General features: G+C 38.4%; 2 protein-coding genes across 3 annotated transcripts; one reads left to right on the forward strand and one right to left on the reverse strand.

Annotated features, from left to right (window-relative positions):
* Positions 1–1,007: 1,007 nt before the first annotated feature.
* On the forward strand, positions 1,008–21,470 carry LOC144533075 (uncharacterized). 2 transcript variants are annotated; one of them, XM_078274189.1, is made up of 5 exons: positions 1,008–1,053; positions 2,429–2,790; positions 4,413–4,509; positions 8,564–8,645; positions 21,349–21,470. In XM_078274189.1, exons 2-4 carry the CDS (start codon positions 2,503–2,505, stop codon positions 8,614–8,616), a joined length of 438 nt encoding a protein of 145 aa, XP_078130315.1. In that variant the 5' UTR covers positions 1,008–1,053; positions 2,429–2,502; the 3' UTR covers positions 8,617–8,645; positions 21,349–21,470. The 2 variants fall into 2 exon arrangements, with proteins under 2 accessions (XP_078130315.1, XP_078130314.1); XM_078274188.1 differs by lacking the exon at positions 21,349–21,470 and having other exon boundaries at positions 8,564–9,086.
* Positions 9,839–16,700, reverse strand: gpr31 (G protein-coupled receptor 31). The gene is made up of 2 exons (XM_078274187.1): positions 15,743–16,700; positions 9,839–13,314 (listed from the first exon to the last, which is right to left on the reverse strand). Exons 1-2 carry the CDS (start codon positions 16,274–16,276, stop codon positions 12,862–12,864), a joined length of 987 nt encoding a protein of 328 aa, XP_078130313.1. The 5' UTR covers positions 16,277–16,700; the 3' UTR covers positions 9,839–12,861.
* Positions 21,471–21,738: the final 268 nt, after the last annotated feature.

A 21,738-nucleotide genomic window follows, 5' to 3' on the forward strand; every position in this document is an offset into this window, starting at 1 on the left:
GAGGAATCTGGCAAATGTTGGTACATCTTTGGTCAACTACTGACTGATTGTGATCGTCAATCCAATGGACTAAAATGTGTTCCTGAAAAAACCGAATTGTACAGGAAATAGTTGTTTATTTTGAGAAAGAAAGGCTCTAAATATCATACTATACACATAGAACGTATGGCCAACATCATTGCTGTCTGTCTTTCACTTTATTGAAACATCATTTGTTCAATTTGCCCCCGTTTTCACACTAGGTCTGTCCCTGAATGATTATGCTGCCATCATGTGGTAGCCTACGTTTAAGGTATGAGCACATGGCTCAATGAGGTAACATAAACCAAGGTTTCCTTGGATCCAGAAAGGTATCAGTTCATACAAAAACAGTTAGATGTCATAAGAATGATGTAATGTACTACCTACATACATTGGTCTGTGTTGCCATAATAACATCACCTTAAGTCCACGTAGATCTAAAGTCATTACATTTAACAAAATGCAATCAAACTAAAGTTTTTCCTGGTATACGTGCAGTTTAGTGTCCCAAATTATATTCCAAAAACTGAGTGTCCCAAATGATGAGGGTCTTATTTGAGACAGGTTGCCCTAACCCTCACCCTAACCCTAACCCAAACACCTGTTAAACAGGTGGTTTAGCAGGTTCATAATTAAGGACATTGTATGGGGAATTTGGGACACTAAACGGCACGTATACCGTTTTTCCTAATTAAAACAAGTTTAAAACCATAGATAGACTGTTAAAATAAAACGCGTTATAATGGTTTATTTTGAAGGATCATACCGGAAGTTAGTTGTATCGCCACCTGTACGTTCTCTTAATACATCCATGCACATGTACACCTACTGTGCGTTAAAACTAAATGTTTGTGCTCTAGTTAGTATAAACTACATTGTTGTTTTTCGGGAGAGTTGTCTGCATTTAGCGTTAGTTGAGTTGTTTCATTGTGACGCAAAACACGTGTTGTGACGGAAGTGATGATGTTGATAATGCTCAGTAACTGCAGCAACAGTAAACTTCCCTCAACTCAGCTTGACCCAAGACGGCAGGTAACGTTAACTAGCTGTCTACATGTATGCTACTGTAGCTTAAAAGACAAACGCCCATCTGTCACTTAACATACCCGAGGGGAGACATTACGAGTTTGTGTGTTTGTTCGTTATTCATTTGAAACAGTCAGTTGAAAGTTGCAGGGTTCATTCATTTTGAGCAAGTTCACAGTACGCTACATTTCTGTAGGCTACTGTAACGTTAATTAAATGTAGTTTTGTGTTCAATTGAACTTTCAGTGGTAGGGCAGGAAAAAAAATGGCGGTCGGTCACTTTCCAGATTCCTCAAAGCCTTCTGTATTATATTCATTTAATATATAATTAAATTGTGTGGGTTCATAATACAACTTTTTCAACACGTTACTAAGGCTTTCTGTTCATATTCTAGCTATAAAGATACAATTATTTTTTTGTTAGCATTTAACAAAATAATTCACATTGGCACTTTGTTTAACCTCGTGGGAGTTGTAGGGGAAAACACTATAACACTAAAACATGCCAATTTGATAGCAGCTGAACTTGTATATTGGATGTTGACTGAAAGACTAAAGAAAGAAAGAACCCTATATGAGATAAGACTAAATCAGAGATCTTCAACAGGGGTCTGGGGCCCCTAGAGTTACTGCAGGGGGGCCACAAAATTGTTAATTATTATTTTTTTTTTTAAGATTATTTTTTGGGCATTTTTAGGCCTTTATTGACAGGACAGCTGAAAAAAATGAAAGGGGAGAGAGAGGGGGAATGACATGCAGCAAAGGGCTGCAGGTCGGAGTCGAACCCATCCTAAGGATTCACTGTGCCACATGTATTTTTAACATTAAAACATGATATATATAAAATCATGCCAACAAATATTTTAATAGCTTATAATTCTGCACTAAAAAGGTATGTATAAAGGCTCTAGGTCGCCCTACACTTTATTATAGGCCCAGTTAAATATGCAACTTCATTTTATACAATATGTAGTAGGGGTCCCTGATCCGTCTCTCTCAGTTAAGGGGTCCTTGGCTTAAAAAATGTTGAAGACCCCTGGACTAAATCATTGAGTTAAAGAAAAGGCTAGCGAGGAAGAGGTTTGACTGTAGTTCTCAAATGTATAGCTTAATTTCAAGTATACACAAAAGACAGTTTAGCTTATGAATGTCAGACACATTAAGTTATCAATTACAGAAAGTGTCTGTAATGACTTTCAGTCTATTTATTCCCAGTTCCAATTGCTTTGTCCCACTTTTGAGAGTGATAGTGCAGATAGAAATGCAGATACACATTATTTCAGGGCAGGGGAAAGTCATTTTTCCTAGTAAAGTTAAAGTATTTTAGTTAATTATCATTGCATTGTGGTCTTTTGATGTTTTTCTTTTAAATATTTTGCAGCTGTTGAGGTTCAGATGAAGACAAGCTTGGTATAATGCGGTTGTCAAAACAAACCGAGTGAGTATCGTGCAACGATGTCTGCTGAAATACCCATGGAGAGAACGTACCAGAGGACATGCACAGACTCAAATCAGTCAGTTCAGACTCCTGCACCTATCCCAGCCACTCCTGGAGTCAGTGGGGTGGAGCACCAAGGGGACAGCCTGGGCCCGCTGGCCTTTCAGTGTGAACCAATGGTGGGCAAGACTCACTCTGACCTCTCCTCTCTCCTGAGCCCTGATGATTCTATCCCCATTGGACCATACCAGCCAACTGCTGCCAACCTGGATGCCTTTCAGACTGTAAATCAGACTAGGCAACAAGTAAGTATTACTATTCTGAATTACACAAAAGCTTACCGATTAAAGGAAACATCCACCACAAAATACTTCCATATTGTTCAACAATAAGGGTTGCCCGATGGCCTGGGGCAAATAAAACTGCACGTTAAGCAGGTATACAACAACCGACTTGCCTGAATGGGTTAAAAAAAAAAAGTGTCAGTCATTTTTTCCGATCGTTATCGTATAATATAAATTATGTTATCATTCTCTTGCCGCCCTCCCCTTGCCCATGTCAGAGAATGCTTGTTGAATGATTTGATTTGAATGTGTTGTTGTCCAATCAAGAATTAGGTTGGCGCTATTCACGCGTGGCCGTCTTGTTAGAAGAAGAAGATGGCTGCGTATGAGCTAAAGCTGAAGAGTGTTTCAAGCGTCCTGGAAGAAGGAGATTTTTGGGTGGCAGTAGAGGATGTTGATGAAACAACTACCACTAATAAAATAACAATTTGTTTAGGGACAGTAAAAATTGACTTTGGCAACTAGATTTTTTTTTTCACTTGCCCTACCAGGTGCTGATGATGTACCTTGCAAGCTTTATATATATATATATATATATTTATTATTTATATAGCATGTTCTTATTTCTTTATATATTTACAGTATACTTACAATGCAGTTTGGCTGTTAGTTTCTCAGTAGAAAAAAAGTATTTGCAGAAGAAGCAACATCAGCCTCAGTAAACTACATTAATCCTGCCAAAATGTGTTTTAATTAAGGATACTTAAAAGTATAGGACAAATAAAATGCCGCACAAATTCCCATGTTTATTTTGCTGTCGGCATGCGTGGATTCACATATTATCACAGCGGCTTCTTTTGTGCAGATTGTGGTTACTGTGTGTAAACAGGCTCATGCTTTCTCTTTGTACATGTGCATCATTTGCAAATCTGCAGGAGTCCATTGAACGTCATACCTTTAGGACCTTTTTATATATATTTTTATAATAATGATATTTGTAGAGATAGAAGATCTCAGGGTGGAATTTTGATGTCCCCGGGAACCTATAAAATACTGTAACTTTTTACAAAATGTTATGCAATGTTGCTCTGTTTCTCTCTCAGTAAAGGGGTCCTTGGCCTAAAAAAAGAAGACCCCTTGAAGACCCCTGCTGTAAGGATTCATTTATACAATACTGTAGGGATGCAACTAACGATTATTTTAATTATCGATTAATATGTTGATTATTTTCTAGATTAATTGATTAGTTGTTTGGTCTATAAGATTTCAGAGGAGTGAAGAAAGAAAATGTTCAGATTGAAGAAGCTGGAATCATATAATTACTTTTACTTAATTACTAATTATACTTTTTTTCATAAAGAATTACTCAATCCGATTAATCGATTATCAAAATATTTGGCGAAATAATATTTAATAGTTGACAACTTATCGATTGAATTGATTCATCGTTGCTGCTCCACAATACTGTTCCATGTAATCGGGCACGTCCACTTTTAGTTCAGTTCTTCTGCTTGCCACTAGAAAGCAGTAGAACATCAGATTATTGTTTGTCCTGTGAAGCCTCTGAAACTGCCTACCACAGTCTCTGGATCATGTTCTAATCCCTTCTATTAATTATGTCCCTAATGTTTGTCTGTTGGCAGGTTCCAGATCATCCATATGAGGTGCTTCAGCAACAAATTGAGCAGATCCACAAGGTTCTACAGGAGCAGAGTAGACTGCTGACTCTACTAGGAACAGGTCAGTGTTGAACAGCACCGCGGTTACTTTTTGTACGTGGTATCAAGACCTACTCCTGTCACTACATCCAGTGCAAAAATCTGTTTTTCAGTGTTGTAATTAAGCATGTTTAACAACAAGACAACACAGAGCATAATCAGTTTAGGAGATAATGAAGATGGCAACATTTGATTTAAAAATTACAACGTGTGTAGGCCCTTTTTACAGCAGCCATTTTGACATTTGCCTGCTATGACATGTCTAAATGGCTGGTGTGAAAAGGGCCCGTTTGTCTCCAACTCAACCCATCACACGTCACTTATCTTAATGAGCTAAATTCCTTAAAACAGCATTCAGTCAATGGCTGAGACATTAAGCCATTGAAGGCTTTAAAAAAGCAGACAGGGCGTGGAGCCAGTCTGCAAAAAAGGTGGCAACAATACAGTTAACACTGATGTTCAGCGTTTGTCTCGGTTTAGGGTTTGTTTGTCTTCATTTTCATACTTTCTTTCTCTGTTGTTGCTGCTGCTGCTGTTGTTGCTGTAATATTTCTGGTCTGAGGCTGCTAGCCTCAACTTGCACCAGCTCTCCTGTTGCAACACCCGTACAACCTGCCCAGAGTAAAGTGTACATACCTCAAAATTGGGAGAACATGAAAATGAGGGGCTAATGCATCTGTACACAGGATCTCAGTGAGACACAAGTAAGCTAGAAAATGGATAGACAACAATACGTGGGGGGTGTGCTGTTTTTGACCACATACACAATCTGAAAAACCTGTAGCACGTTCCTGCAAAGGGCTGGAAAATGGAGCCTGAAGAGGCTGATCAGCAACATCAACATTTGGACATTGCTGAGATGTAGGAGGGTACAACAGGGATATGGAAGTTTTGCTTTTGTACTTGTTTGGGATAACGTTACACCTTTTTAGAAAAAGAGGAAGGTGGTGTCACAGTAATAGCTTTGCATTGCAAAGAGCTGTATTCTGTTTATTTACAGCAGCAGTATACAAAGATCTTCAGTTTTACAGTGTGAATGAGGACATTTTAAATTAGCCTTGCAGGGTTCTGCAGTCCACTCAGGTTTGACATTTCTTCACATAATTTAGAAACTTAGACAGGCCAGTTTACTCTGATTATAAAAAAGGCAACAACATGAATCATTTTTTTACACATTCGTTATAAATGTGATGTGTAAATGCAACCACAGAAATAAATTAATTCCAAAAGGAGCAATTGTGAGATATTGAAATGTCTACGTACATACTTGACATTTTGGGTTTCTTCTAGAACATGTTTACGTACTTCATTGTTCAAAAACACATTTTTTTCATACTGTCTGTCTGACTATACCTGTATTCACTCTGAAATGCTCCGTTTAGCCCTCTTTAAACCCTCCTGAGCATATCTGGGACTTTTGCCTCTGCACTTTTGGCATCTCTGCACCGTCATTGCAGCCGGGGAATGTCTGTAACGGCACTGTAGCGACACTTATTACCTTTTTATATAGTATAGTTGTGATATCACAACCGCATGGAAATCCTGACGGCTCTTTTTTTTTTTTTTTTTTTTACAATATAGGATCTTTAACAAGTTTCTTTACAGCATGTTTGGTCTATACTACTATACTGCTGAGTACTTTGTAGTTATTGCATATGCCGTAAAATGCAATCACAAGGGAAATGCTGTACCATCCTAGCTCCTTAACACCTGGTCTGAAATCCTAATAAATTAAAATCCTTACTATATTAAAGGTGCAGTAGGTAAGCCTTATAAAACTAACTTTCTGTCATATTGCTGAAACTGACCCTATGTTCCAGTAGAACTACATGAAGCAGGTCATTTAAAAAAAAAAAACATTTCTGGCACCACCTGCAACAGCCTATATTTGCAAAAATCCACCACTCCCTGTTCAGATGCACCAATCAGGGCCAGGGGGGGGTGTCTAACTGTGTGTCAATCACTGCTCATGCACACACATTCATTCTCCCTTAGGAGATCGTTTTGGGCTTTAGCGGAAAGGGGGGAGGGACTGAGAAGTTGATGAGATGAGTGGACAAGTCAGACAGTATCTCAATGCTATACACAAGCCTGTTAATTCTCCCTGTACACCCACACCAGTGTTTACAGTTTCACTGGACTGTATGTACAGACTGTGCTTGACTGACACCTCCCTGACTACTTCTTCGCTAAATACTCTATTCCGTTACACCTATTCTTTGGTGATTTATTTACAGTGAACAATTAAAAGCAGTAAACATTAACTAATACGTTTCTTATGACACATTATTGGGCATATATATCAGTATAGAATTTACAGTGAAAAAGTGCAGATTAAAGTAAAAACTATATCCCTCCTTATATTTCTAACAAGGCTATTGATTTTCTTATGGTATTACACTGTATGGTTAAACCAAAGATTTAACCAATAATGAAACTTTAGCCACAAGCTCTTTTGAGACGTATTTAAACAAATATGGTATTATACTGTAGGGTTAGGGGTTTATGTATTTGTCTTACACATATAAACAAGTTTAATTTATTGCTTTGAACATCAGTTTAATTATTTTGTGAGTTATTCTTTTTTTTTTTTTTTTCATACTATACATTCTTTCGTATTGTCATATAAATCGATGTTGTGAATTTCCCATGATCATATTTGAACCATTTTGACATTTTAACAATGTTGCCCAGCCTTACTGATGGAAAAACTCCAGTTTTCTGTTTTTTGTCTTGCTTTACAACAGCATTATGTAAGTTAAACGGACAGCCAACAACCGTCAGTAACACTAAATGATCACATATAGAACTGTACACCAGTCCACTGATGACGTAAAAGCAGGCTTCTCTATTTGGTTGTCATTTCTAATGCGACCCATGTTGCTAAGTCTGCTTACTTTGCTTTCACACTAAAGTCTGACGATAGCCGCTTTCCGACCAAGTAGTTACAGGAACGTAGTTCTAGGAAAAGTCCACTTCTAAACAGATCTACTAACTACTCTCCTCCAAAACCGTTTTTTCCAATTGCATTCGCACTGGTGAAGTGGCCATAGGGACTCACTGGTAGGAGGGGTAAAGGGAGTGATGCAAGCACCGCAACGGTCTTTCTAGTGTTAAAATCAGAAAACAAATACACCAAAAAAAGTATGAACTAAATACTATCTAATGTATGTAGCATATTTGTCATAATTAAGTCTCCCGAAGAGAAACGGGTATCCCTCTCTCCCCCGCCTCTGCGTGTGTGTGTGTGTGTGTGTGTGTGTGATGGCCGGCGAGCCGCAGGACACGCTTGTGGAGTTTAACTCCGAAAAGATTTTATGATGAACATGTGTTGTGATATTTAAACAAATGGACCGTCAACGGCGAAATAAAAGCCTCTTATTTACGAGAGCGGTCTGAGAGACCTCCAGCTCACAGCGGGGTCTCTGAGCATGACTGGCCCAGCGACGAGCTAGCGGCCGGGGCAGGCGCCTGCTGGCTGACGCCTCACTTCTCAACTCCGAAAACTTTGAAGCAAAATGTCAATTCGGCATCAATTATTCGCAAGACTGCCTCTGTTTGAAATCTAAACAGTTAATTTCTCGCCTAAAACGTTGTCAGAAGTGAAATTAGTGATGAATAAGATGGCAAATTTTGCCATCTTATTCATCACTAATTTCACTCCAGAACAAACTGGAGATATTAGGGAAAACACTTAATAAACTTGGATAATGGAAAACATATGTTATGCATGCTGGATCAGCTAACATGCATTTTTTTGTGTATTTGTCATCTGATCTAGTTTTGAAAATGCATCATGGTTTATACTGCAGTAGAAGGTCATACTTTATCCATTTATATGTGGAATACCTTTGAGGTGATTCAGAGAGCTCCTCCTGACATGATGGGATTTATGTTGAAAAACCTGCCATTTATACTTTAAAGAGGGTTAGGGTTAAGAGTTGTGCAAAGTTCCTAAATATTGGCCTAAAACAGTGCTTATCAACAGCGTCTTCATTATCTCTTCTTTTTCCCCTCACATGCTTCCTCTCATTCTCATCCCTTTCCATGTCTTGGGTTTGTGTGCGGCCCCACAGCTCCCAGTTTTCAACGTGTCATCTCCTCCTCCATCAGATGGAAGGAGGCCTGAGGATCCTGTCTTCACATGTCTTAGCCAGGGTAAGAACTAGCTACTGCCTCCCGAAATCATATGCATCCTAGTTACACAGACGAAACGACTGATCTTATCTGACTCAGATTTCATATTAACATGTAGAGTCCTGTTATGTGTAGCAGTGGAAAAGTTCTAACTTTGGTGCCTTGAAAAAGACTCAAACTGGCAAACTGAGATGAACGGGCAGAAAGCAAATAGATTTAACCAACAAAAATAATTAACATTTAAACACGCTTATAACCATGCGCAATTCTACACGTTGGTGCTTTAAAGTCCCAGAGACAGTTTCAAGACAAATGTAAATTCTGATAAGCTTCATGACCAGAAGTGGTTTTACTTTGAGCCACTTTAAAAGTTTTTTTTTTTTGCATTTTGCCATAAAGATCCAGTGTGAATTTGTATGTGTATGTATGCGTTGAATTATGAAATAAAAATCATCAAAGCTGGCATTTTTCAACTGAAATCACTACACTGCATTACAATTTTACATCCAGTGTGTTGTTTAAGTTCAATAATTAAATATATATTTTTCACACCAACTACATGTATGACTGTAGTTTGGTCTTTTATTCCAGATCAATTTGTACAAGCAGAAAGAAACACACTACAGTGACATAACAACAGGTAGTTGTAAAGATTAGGCTAATAATTATGCGTAAATGCACTAATGTTAGATCTTTCTTTATCCTCTGTTATCCTTTGCGTTTGATCATCTGGCCAACCTGCTGTCATTTGCAGTTTACTGAAGTCACCTTACTGATTGTATGGCCACTAAAATGCATGTGTTTCAAACATGTACCTCTTTCTCATCATTTGGAGTGACACATGTACGAGAGCTTTGTAGCTTTTAAGATTTAAGATTTAGCTACTTGTTTCTGGTACTGTTTTTTTTTTTTTTCTTTACTGCTTAGTTTTTTTTCAGATACAATAGAGCCAGTAATCAAAACCACTCCCACTCTTTTCCCTGGACAAAAGTTTCAAGATGGCTTAAATGCATGTTAACTCATACCTGAAATTCACGTATATGTGTGTGTGTGTGTGTTTGACAGCCGCACTATAATCAGCTGAGGTGTGTCCCTGGATATCAAGCTTCAAATACATTCATCAAGAGATCGAACCGTTCAGTTAATTTAAGATATTTAGAGTTTTATATCAATGTTATTTGAAGGAAAGAATATGGAGGATCAGTCAGCAGAAATGTTCTCAAAGATAAAAAATATATATTTATACATTCACACAATACAGCAGTAGGAAAAAACACATACAATACAAGACAAGTATTTGCACAATACCACCTGTAAATGAGTTATAAAAGGTGTCAGTCTCTGAATGTGATCCCTGCTCTGTTAAACATTTCTGTTACAAAAATGAAACATTTCCACAAACATTTCCACTGACAGCTTCACTCAACTGAGTGATGGTTAAGGGCAATATATTTAAAGCATTTATTGGGACACTTATAATAAATATCAACTGTTGGGACAAATATTAGGACCATAGTTATAGGAACACATTCTGTAAATGTCTTATATATCTACAACTCATAACAATTCAGAAGATGTTTGCATCCATAATCCCTTCTATTTAACTGTTTTATGGGGTCATAAACCCTGAAATTATTATAACTCCTTTTTAGTAGCATATAGTAGCCATATAATAACAAACGTTACCTATTTCTATTTGAAACAAAACACCATTTAGCATTTAAAGGGACCATATCATGCTCATTTTGTTTGTTTACATGTTCAAAAAAACATTATTTTTCTCATACTGTCTGTCTGAATATACCTGTATACAGGGGGACTCTGTTTGAAAAACGCTCCATTTTAGCCTGTCTCTTTAAGCCCCCCTCCCAAAAAAGTCCAGTCTGCTCTGATTGGTCAGCGTTTCTGGGTCTTGTGCATCTGTGCTCTCTGCACCGTCATTGCAGCCGGGGAATGACTGTAACGGCACTGTAGCGGCTTTCTATGTATGTATATGTATATATATATATATATATATATATATATATTACGGTTGTGATATCTGAACTGTACGGAAGTCCTGACGGCTCGTTTAAAGGCACAGTTTCTGAATACAGGTTGTGTGGATTTCTCTGTGGATTGAGCATTTTGATACTTTCACAGTATTTATATAGCACCTTGACCTGCTTTTTAAATTAAAAAACACATCTCACATTTTAGAATATGGGACCTTTTAAGGTGGATACAAAAGTAAAAACAAGAATGAAGCATATGTGTTGAATGAACAGTGAAGTCACAGACAAACAAATAAAATACACTGTGAACATACAGCTCTGCTCAGGTCAAATCTCTACAACTGAATGACAAAGTAGTATGTCATACTATATGTGACCTTAAGACACGTGTTGCTGTCTTTACTTTGTCTTTGTATTTGCAGTGTTTTCATACTTGTAGACACACATTGTCTGTTGTACAGATGTGACATTTGCAGAGCCAGATTGGTTGTGTATACAGTATATCAGTATGCATCAGTCTTGATAATCTATAATACCCGACGAGGGTTTTCCTCAGATGTGTTCCCAATTTGATTCATGATAGATACAACTCGACAAGGAAGTTGCATAATATTCCACAGAACAAATTCAAAGTAAATTCATTGTATTGTTGTTGTGACTCACCATTTACCATTCAAACAATGCTGTGACAAATACAAGGCAGTGACTTATTTTATGAATCAGCACACAATGTTGCATCTTTAACACACAGATGAGTCAAATTTACACAAAATTAAACCTACAATCACCAGACCCCAGCTAGTTGATTACTTAAAATTAGTAAGCCCTGTATTTATAGCCAGACAGTGACCAAGAGACATACTCACTGCATCATTACCTCGATTGATATCATCAAGGTGAGTGAGAGCATGCAGGTAAGTTATTCATGCACAGTGGAATTTCTGTGATTAAGTCTGAGTAAAGTATCGTTTAGTCTGGTTAAAAAAATGATTCATTCAACATGATTCATTTTCAATTTTACATTAGAGAGAGAGAGAGAGAGAGAGAGAGAGAGAGACCTATGTGTATTAATGAGTTCAACTTGACCTATTTTCATTTATATATTTGATTACAATGTTACACAGCTCTTACACTTGATGCTAGTAGATCATTTAAAAAAAAATATTTCACAATTGCTTTGGCAATGCAAATGTCTGTTTCCCATGCCAATAGAGCCCATTTAAATTGATTTGACCTTTTGAGAGAGAGAGAGAGAGAGAGATGCGCAACAATCAGCTGTTTTTAAGGGATAGTCAACGATACAGTAAGATTCGTCTGAAAAATAGGAAGCCGGCTCCTTAGATCAAATTGTGTTCACCACTATGTATTTTCTTGCGTTTTGTTGTTTTTGGTGTGGTTTCATCGTCTGCTTTACATTTACCCGGGAGTCCTTTCACAAACTTGTCCATGCTTTCCTAGCAGTGTATTAGAACCATGCATTATTTATTGATATTTTGCGTCACCCCGCCTCCCCTCATAACTCTGTGCCCCCCGAAGTTTGGGAACCACTGCTCCACATACAGTATAAACAGTTATACAATTCAATAATCAATCAACATTAAGGATCAGCTTCATGGGCTTTTAGGATTGAGTTTTGACTGACCATAGCCTAATATGTGTCTGTTTTGGAGTCAGTTACATGCACATATTTGATACCTCTTCCTTTTTAGTTCCCTTAGTTTGAAATGTATTACCGTTTACGGCTTCATGACAACTGTATTTGACAAGATTTAAACACTTTCGGGGGTGACATGGTTATAGTTTCTGATGGCATTAAACACTAATGCTTGTTTAACCGTGGAAGTTGAGATAAAGGTTGTGTGAGAGTTGTAGGATTTGACAAATAAGATTCCTGTTCTTTTATCGCTTTAAAGGAATTTTTCATGGTCATAAATACTTGCTGTCCAAGACAAACAGAAAAACAGATGTGCATACTTTGGCTGAGGGGCATTCCCCTTAAAAAAACAAAACATTAATAGTATAGACTATTAGGAGTCGATACTACTGTACAGTATATATACACAATGCTGATGAACACACAAACCAGATCTTCCTATTTACATATGTGCCTCTAAATAATTTCTATTGAAGAATCAATTGAAACTGAAATAATTGCTAGACGTCTTGTCTTCAAGGCACACTTGACCCTTTCATTAAGTAAATCATTTTTTAGGACACACTGTCAGCCTCTTTTTCCATTCATTTCAAATAACATCGTTGCGCGGACGTTGTATTGTGCTTACCCTTAAGCTTTGCAATGGCGCTTTTTTTAAAAGGAATGGGAAATAAGTATCGAGATAAAGACCTTTAAACTTGGTGCTAGAGAAGCAGTAGACCGGCGGATCCAGCAAACAGTTTATGTAGGAGAGGACCATGAGGCCGTCAAAGGCCACAGCAGCTTTGTCCTCTTGGGGTCTGGACCAATTGTTGACCTGGGCAATCAGCATAACCATCCTGGCTATGGTGCAAGGGAGGAAGCTGAAGGAGAAGACCACCATGACGCATGTTACCAGAAAGACTGCTCTCTTCAGCTTGGTTGTATCCCCGATTGTTTGTTTCCTCAGCTTGTTGACGATACGCACTGTGCAGTACGCCAGGATGACAAAGGGGATGACAATCTTGGTAAAGAAGATGAATTCTCGTATAATGTTGACTTCCTTAAATCAGAAGAAAGGATCAACTTAATTGTCACATACAGTATATCAACAACAAATTTCTTGATTGTTTGGCCATTCTATTCCTACAAATTGTATATTGGGAAAGCTCCAGACAGCTGTTTAAACCACTTTTCAAAATATATTTCGTTATTTTGTTCATGTAAAATCTTAAACTGTAAAGTAACTAATAATCACAACTGAAATCCATACTGGAGAAAAAAAGTTCAATAATTCCACCTGAAAGGTTTTGGAGTAGAAATGTAGTAAAATAAAATGGGAATATGCTTGTATGCTCCAAATAGTATTCAAATACAGTACTAAGGGACTGTTCGTTATTTATTTAAGGGGCCACCGGAAGAGTTTTGGGACCTTTTAGCCAAAAAAGACATGACCCTCCCCTCGCCAGTAAAAAAAAAATTCTATGACCCTCCAAAACGATTTGGAAGAAAGGCCTGACCCTCCCCCAACAATTTATCAATACGTTCTGTACTGGTTTGCGTTTGGCAAATGTATACAGATTTCCATTGTTTGTTTGTTTGTTTTGTTTTTTTTGTTTTTTTTTTACAGCTATGACATATGAGACTAAACCTCTGCATTCTGATCTTACACATCCCACTCCTCTGTTATGGTGTGGTGGCCATTTCAGTAGATTTACTCCCTAACATTGTTGTGGAAAGACAATAAGCATGGAAACTAAATGCACAATTCCTGCATTACTTCAAATACTAAGTTACTCCTCTAGTAAACTAGTATTCACATGAAATAAAACAATAAAATATTGAGACCATTCAGCAAGGCACTCTGGGTAATATTCAACACACAAACTGGTTGCTCTGGACTCGTCACTAGGCTTTCTCCACTTCGCCGTTTAAACAAAGTGGAATAAACATATAAAAGTCTACACAAAACCCGCAATCAATTAGTAAGCTGACATCAAATGTGACATTTAGGAAACCTTTATTGCAACAGTCATTTTCGTTTTTTGCGTCCTGCTGCTCCCATCGTCAGCCAGGTAATATTTTTTTTTACTAAAGCAGTATATGAAATCTGATGTATTACCTTCCACCACTTAGTTGTTTTGTGTTATTTAAGATATTTATAAAATATCTGATCATGCCAGAATTATTCCACTCATTTTTTAAACAATGCAATTATCTGTTTCAGCCACCAGGGGGGCAGCTCCCCTTGCCCCATATGTCTATGCCCTGCCCCACAGCAAACTCATGGGTCAGACCCATCTGGTAGCGAAGGAGGGCAGAGACTGAGAGAGCTACATGGAGCTACATGGAAAAATATGCACCAAACAAGCCACTTAGAAATTTTGCTGTTTCATGAATACAAAAGTTGGGTGACCCCCCCCCCGGACTGAAAAATGTTGGATGACCCTCCCTTCACCAAAGAATAAAAAGACACGACCCTACCCTATTTTCCTCCGGTGGTCCATTCCATACATACCGAACGGTCCCTAAGTAAATCTGCTTACTTTTCAACTGTAGCCAACACAGTATTAGCAGAATTGCATATCCTCGTTTTTTTGACAATACGTTTATTTCAGCATGCACACATCATTTTCTATATGTGGCTCTGTCATTTGTGATGCAGTTTGATACATCTCAAGTTTAGCAATGCTGTGTGCTGTGTCGAAACCAGCTCTATCTAAGTGGAGCTTTTGAATGAGATAAACCCCCAGTGCTCTGTCCTCTCTGGAAGGACGCCATAGAGATACATCCTTTATGATCAGGCCTCTCATCCCCTTGATCACATAAATTATAGTATCCTCTTGGTTACTTGCTGACTTACTTGGCTGATGCTACGTTTACACATGGCCGGCTATATTCATAAACGGACATTTCAATCTCTCCGTTTTCAAAAATAACATCGTGCACAGCTGTCAGTTTTCAGAAAGGTGTTGGTTTACACGTACCCGTGTATATATGCCGTCAAGAGCATGCCAAACCTGTAGATGGCAGTGTAACGAGAACCTCAAGCCCACGTTAGCCAATCAGAATCCCGAAAATAGCAACAACAGCAACGAATCACTTCCTCTCTCTTCTCTTTCCTCACTTCCACGGCTGCCTGAACCTCCGTTTGTCTCAGTTTACATGCAGACAAAGTTTTCCAAAATCTCCACTCTGGCCGGAGTTTTTACAAAGAATCGTTTTCAGAGGTGAATTCTCCGTTTGCGTGTAAACCAAGGGAAATGTCTCCGTTTTTCAAAATAACCATGTACGTGTGAACGGGGCCTGAGTACCTGTTTTCACAAAATAAATCTCCATTCTGTGTGAACTGTGTATTACATTAATGGTGCAGCTTTGCAATAAAGTGTATCGTATTAGACCAGCTTTTTGGGACTCGCTGAAAACCTGTCAATAACAAATGTTAGGGTTAGGGGGTGGGGCAAATTGCATATTCAGCATGGAAACATTACCTTAATTGTCTTGTCTTCATTTGGGATGTGGCAGCAATCAAAATTCCTGAGCATGGTGGGGATGGTGAGAGGCACAAGAAACAGCCAGATGAGGATCGAGATCAGAGCCGATTTCTTGAGAACTTTTAGGAGATTCCTTCGGCCAACGTGTACCACGTGACGATATCGATCAATGGAAATCACGGTCAGAAAGGCAATGCTTCCCCCTCGGTTTAAAAACAACATGAAGTGCATGGCTTTGCAAACAGCATCATTCTCAATCCTCCTCTCTCCTTGGATGTAGTTGTATGCCTTTATGGGCAAACAGAAGATCAGGAGAATGTCAGCCAACACCAGGTTGAAAAGGAAGACATTATTGGAGTTGGATTTCCAGAATTTCAGCTTGAATATGAAGAGGTGGAGGACAGATGCATTCAGAGGCAACGCCAGGATGAAAATCACAATCGTAACAGCTGCATAGAATTTATACAGTGTCGTGTTTGAGGCCACGCAGTCGTCAATAAGTTGGTAGTTAGATTCATTAGCGTTTTCCATTTGAACAGTCAAATACACTTGCCAGGTAAATAGCAAATAAGTACTGTATTTCTAAACAGACAAGGAAATCACTTCACACATAAAGTCTCACCCAATAAAAACAGAAGAAAAAAAAACCCTTTTCAATGTCTTCAGTTTAAATCCTCATGTGTGTTTCTTTTTTCCAAAGTCATTCAGGTTGGAATTTCCTGTTTTGAGAGAGTCTGTATCAGGTGTGGCAGTGATTCTCTCAGTGTGCAGAGTAAATGGTTCACGGCTTCTTTGAGTTTGTCAGGTCAGCCCACTGCTCTTAGCTCCACCTTTTATAGACTGAGGAAATGATTCTCCTTGGAGTACGCAGATATGGATCCCTATGGAATTAATGGCAGATGTACGTGTAGGCGTACAAGGAGATGGACGTAGTGTTGCTGTCAATGTTTTCTACTATGAAGGAAAAGTGAAATGTGGTTGCATTGAATGTTGCATTCTAAGGGAGGAGACAAGGGCTTAACCTTAGGCCTCACACTCAACTCTGCATGCTTCAAACTGCTTCTCTGCTCCAGCTGCAAGTCCAGACAACTCCTAAGAGTCAGACATGTTTTAGAGACATGGAGAGGACATGACCCTTTTTCAGATCTGATTCATGATCTGATTTTAAAAGCTGCCTTTTAAACAAGAAGAGAACGAAACATCAAAGTCATGTGTCTATGCTGTTGGCTAAACATTTCTCTCATATCATTGAATGATTTTACCTCTTTATTGCTTGAAATGATTCATGCATTAGTTATCTTTGATCTGGTGGTTTTACTGAGTTACGATAACGCTTGATTCATTCTTTACCTTGTCAGAGAAGTACCATTTTCCGTTTTTTTTTTTTTTTCTTTTCAAACCAATAAAAAAAAAGAACAGAGACGGATAAGAAAAAAAAACAGCTGGAGGGCTGCCAGAGCATCAGAGTGCAAGATCAAAGTTTGCTTAGATTAAGGGCATAGCAACAAACACACAAATCAGACATTTAAGTCTCATCATACAATATAAAAAGTGGTTTCCACACCTTCCAGAAATATTTTTGAGAATTCCATTTGTTAAAACAAATCTGTTCCATCTTAGCCATAAAACACATTTCATCCGTGGTTCTTTTTTTAAACTGATCCTCTCCCTCCTGTGCTCCCTCCTCACACAATGCTTTAATTTATATCGCTTTTTAAATTTATAATTATAACTTTATTTATACAGGTAATCTCATTGAGACAAAGGGTCTCATTCTCAAGAGAGACCTGTTTGGGACAATACACAACATCAGTTACAGACAGACAAACAGATTACAATAGTATACACAAGATTTACTATATACAATATTTGAACGAAAGTGCCAGGTAGACTTAAAGGTCCAGTGTGTAACGTGTTCAGTTATTTATTATCAAATCTGTGTTGCCCTGTGTTGCCCAGAAAAAGAAAAAGGATATTGGAAAAAAGCAAAAGACCGGCTTTTTGAAGCATGAAGGCTACCGTAGCAATACGTAATACGTAACTTTGAACTGCGTGGTGCGAGAGAGTTGATTGCGATATATGATCTCAACGCTAGATGGCAGAAATTCCTACACATTGGACCTTTTAAAACAGTAAAGTACCAAAAAAAAAGAACAAGATTCCATACATGTTTTCTCCAGTGCCCTTAAAAGGAGTTTAAAAAACCCAAGTGGGATCAAGCTGGACAGTTTTAGGTCCTGCTGCAGTGTATTCCAGGTTGAGGGGGCAGAAAAAGAGAGAGCCATTTAGCCATGCTCTGTACGAACTAATGGAACGTTAAAGGTTACGAAGGCCTGGGAGCGTAGGCTGTGACTGCAGTGCTTGCGTGACATGTAAATGGATAAATATGTAGGCAGCAACCCAACGATGGATCATCTATGGTGGCCGACAAACGCACTGCAACTTCTGAAAACACGTGCAAATTGACAAAACACAAGGAGATTAAGAAAACATCTTCATCAATTTGACAACCCATGTGTTGAAGTCATTTCTATGGAAGTAATAATATTTTGAGTTTATTTTGTAAGACCTGAGAAAACCTGTGTTGCAAAATGGAACGTAGCAATTGGAATGTAAACAGTTGACCAGTGATCTAGAATAATGTAATTTGATTGGCTGTTAGATTAAGTTTGAAAGAAATTGAACCCTGCGAAACAGCCAGAAGCCACTGGACTTTGGAGCAACACAGTCTTTTGACCTACACGGAACCACAGTTACTTTGTAAGAAAAGTAAAGATCCTAAGTTTTAATATTTTATGTTTTGAAGTAAACAGTCAAACGAAGAACTTTTGATTCAAGACTTTTATTTACGGACGTTTTGTGTTGAGTACAAAAGAACTTTGAGGTCCGAGGCTAGTGAGTCAGCTTCCTGCACTCACACCATGCGCAGCATTTAGCAAACGCGCTGCACGTACACAAACGATGCAAAATGAAACGCACACAAACTCCGAAAACAAATGCAACAGAAAAACGCTGCATCCAGTTCACACAACGGAAGGCAAGGTTATGTCAGAGAGAGTGGCTTTTAGTTATTTTTTTTTAAATTTGATTTCTAATAAGTGTTCTTGTAGACGTCTGTAACACGGTAGCTACGTAAACCTGTTTCTCTCCTGTAATACTGTAAAAGACTAGGGCCAAACGTAAACATGAATATGCACCTTTTTATGTCGCCTCTTTACTACACTTTTCTTCCCGCTTACAAAACAAACCTCATCTGCTCTCGCTCTTTCTCTCTCCGTGGGGTCGAAAATCAAGCTGCTCAACTTAGAGCTCCCCCTAGAGGCCTGTAGAACTTCGGTTGTGTAAACTGGTCGTGGCGTTTTTCTGCTGCATTTGTTTTTCGGGCTTTGTGTGTTTTTGCATTTTGCATCGTTTCAGTGCGTTTGCCCCCGTCGGCCACCGTATGTACTAGGGTTGCACGATATTGACATGTGATATTGCGATCTGGATTATGAATATTGCGATATCGATATTCATTTCAATATTTTGAAACGTATGTAAAATTACAAAAGTTACGGAAAAATGTATCAAAATAGATTCATAACAAATTAAACAAGTTTTCTAACAATACAAGGTTTATTTCAACTGACTGTCATATTGAACTGGTCCAACATGAATAAATACATAAGGACCATGTCTACAGAACAGGACATGTTTTACTGGTTGGACAGTATAAAATATATAAATAAAGAGAACAGGACACAACTTTTCTTTCGCTTCTCTGATTCGTTCTGTTTTGTTGTCTCTATCTATTTCGTCACTTACACTGTCACTCTGTTGCTATATGGACACACGTGGTACGCTACATAGTTTGTCACGTAGTGGACCCGTGCGCTGACGTGTACTAACGTGGAAGTGGCACGGTAACTGGCCAATGAAACGTGATCATTACAGCGTTTCGAGCGAGCTCTAAATCAAACACAACTAAGCCACACAGCCAACTGACGGGACGCAGCGCTCCACAAAATAAGCAAAATATGACATACTTATTGCGACACTTTCGATATAATATTGCGCGACGTGATATTGCGATAACGATATGGAGTCGATATATCTTGCACCCCTAGTATGTACCAGTGCAAAAGTCTACGTATTGATAATGATGGCCAATTGAGCAGAGAGTACAGAGTGCAATGATGGGTGAGGGGTTTACAACCAGTAATGAATCTTAGTGCTCCGTGATAGACAGCACTTATATTTGGTTACTCAGTCAGCAAGACTTTAGTTACCTGGAGGATTAGTTTTATGATTGGATTGATAGGGCAATTTCATATCGTATTCTACCACTCTCACCCCCCACACATTTAGTAGCGATTCATTTTACAGTTACCTCTCTTATTATGTGAAGCATGGATATTTTTCTATGGATAATATGATTATTTTATTGTGTCAACAAAGTGTATCCACGTTACAGCACAGCAATAATTTAAATTCTAGGTTGCAAGTTTAGCAAAACACGGCTCATTCTCATTTATATTTAATAAAACTTGTGGTTTCTGTCTTTGTTTTACTGCCCCTCTGTTTTTTTGTGCTTTTAGAATTCAATTGGCAAAGTTGGCATGTAACACGTAAAGTACCAAGATGATTACTTTCATGTTGCTGCATGAATTGGTGTCTGCAGACGCCGTTCCAAATTCTTCAATCTGTTAATAAACAGCACACAGATAAGATGTTGGGTTTTTTTAAGAAGAAAACAAAAACAGATTATTTATGTTCTATTAAAATGATAAACATTGCATTTTGTCCAACTAGGGCTGCAACTAACGATTACTTTCATTTGTCGATTAATCTGTTGATTATTTTCTCGATTAATCGAATAGTTGTTTGGTCTATAAAATGTCAGAAAATGGTGAAAAATCAGTGTTTCCCAAACGCCCAAGATGACGTCCTCAAATGTCTTGTTTTGTCCACAACTCAAAGATATTCAGTTTACTGTCAAAGAGTGGTGAAGAAACTAGAAAATATTCACATTTAACAAGCTGGAATCAAAGAATTTTTACTTTTGTCTTAAAAAAAATTACTCAAACCGACTAATCGATTATCAAAATAGTTGGCGATTAATTTAAAAGTTGACAAGTAATCGATTAATCGTTGCAGCTCTATGTCCAACTAGCTTAACTAAAATGTAATATTTCATAGGTTAGTTTTTTTAGATAAACAAACCGTGATTATTAAACTAAAGGAACATGATCATGGCTTCTTTAGTGTGAGTGTTTGAATCCAGCAGGACTCTGAGACGTGTAGCTTTGCAGCATCAGAGGGAATTGTGTCCGACAGATTAAGAATCAGACTACTGTTCTCAGACTGTCAAGCCAACCAGCGACTCCAGTAACACTTACTGTAAAGTTGTACCTGCTGCTATAACTCACAGTGGTGCTGAGTTTTCTCACTGTCATTCATACTATCTTATAGGAGGCTGAGATGTTTGGCACTCATCCAGTCACATGCTTTTGGCTTCCAGCGTGCACACAGTGAAGCTCCCTTTACCTCCTATCCTGCAGAGTCACTTCTTTCTGATCCATCGCCATTAATATACTGTTTGTAAAACTTTTTCTTCCATTCAGGTGCATTTAGATCCAAAAAAGAGACCGCAGAGCAGAGAGACTTACCACCACAGGGACTGACCACCACAGAGATGTGCCAGACCAGGACCTAGTCAGCCCCTCTGGAGTGAGAAACATCCCGCCTGCCAACTCTGAAGACAGGTACTCAAGACAGCTGGCTTCTAACTCTACCTATATGGCAGAACATGTGTGCCACTTCTTTGTTAGCTTAAGGCGATAGTTCGGATTTTTGAAGAGGGGTTGTATGAGGTAATTATCCACAGACAGTGTATTAGCTACAGTAGATGGCAGTCGGCACACCCCCAGTTTGGAGAAGCAGGCAGGAGTACCGACACTGAAGTACTGCGTGTGGACGGGGGCAGCAGCTAAATGTTTTTTTAGACACCTAAA

Source organism: Sander vitreus, chromosome 18 (assembly GCF_031162955.1).
Source record: "Sander vitreus isolate 19-12246 chromosome 18, sanVit1, whole genome shotgun sequence".
Lineage (NCBI taxonomy): Eukaryota > Metazoa > Chordata > Actinopteri > Perciformes > Percidae > Sander > Sander vitreus.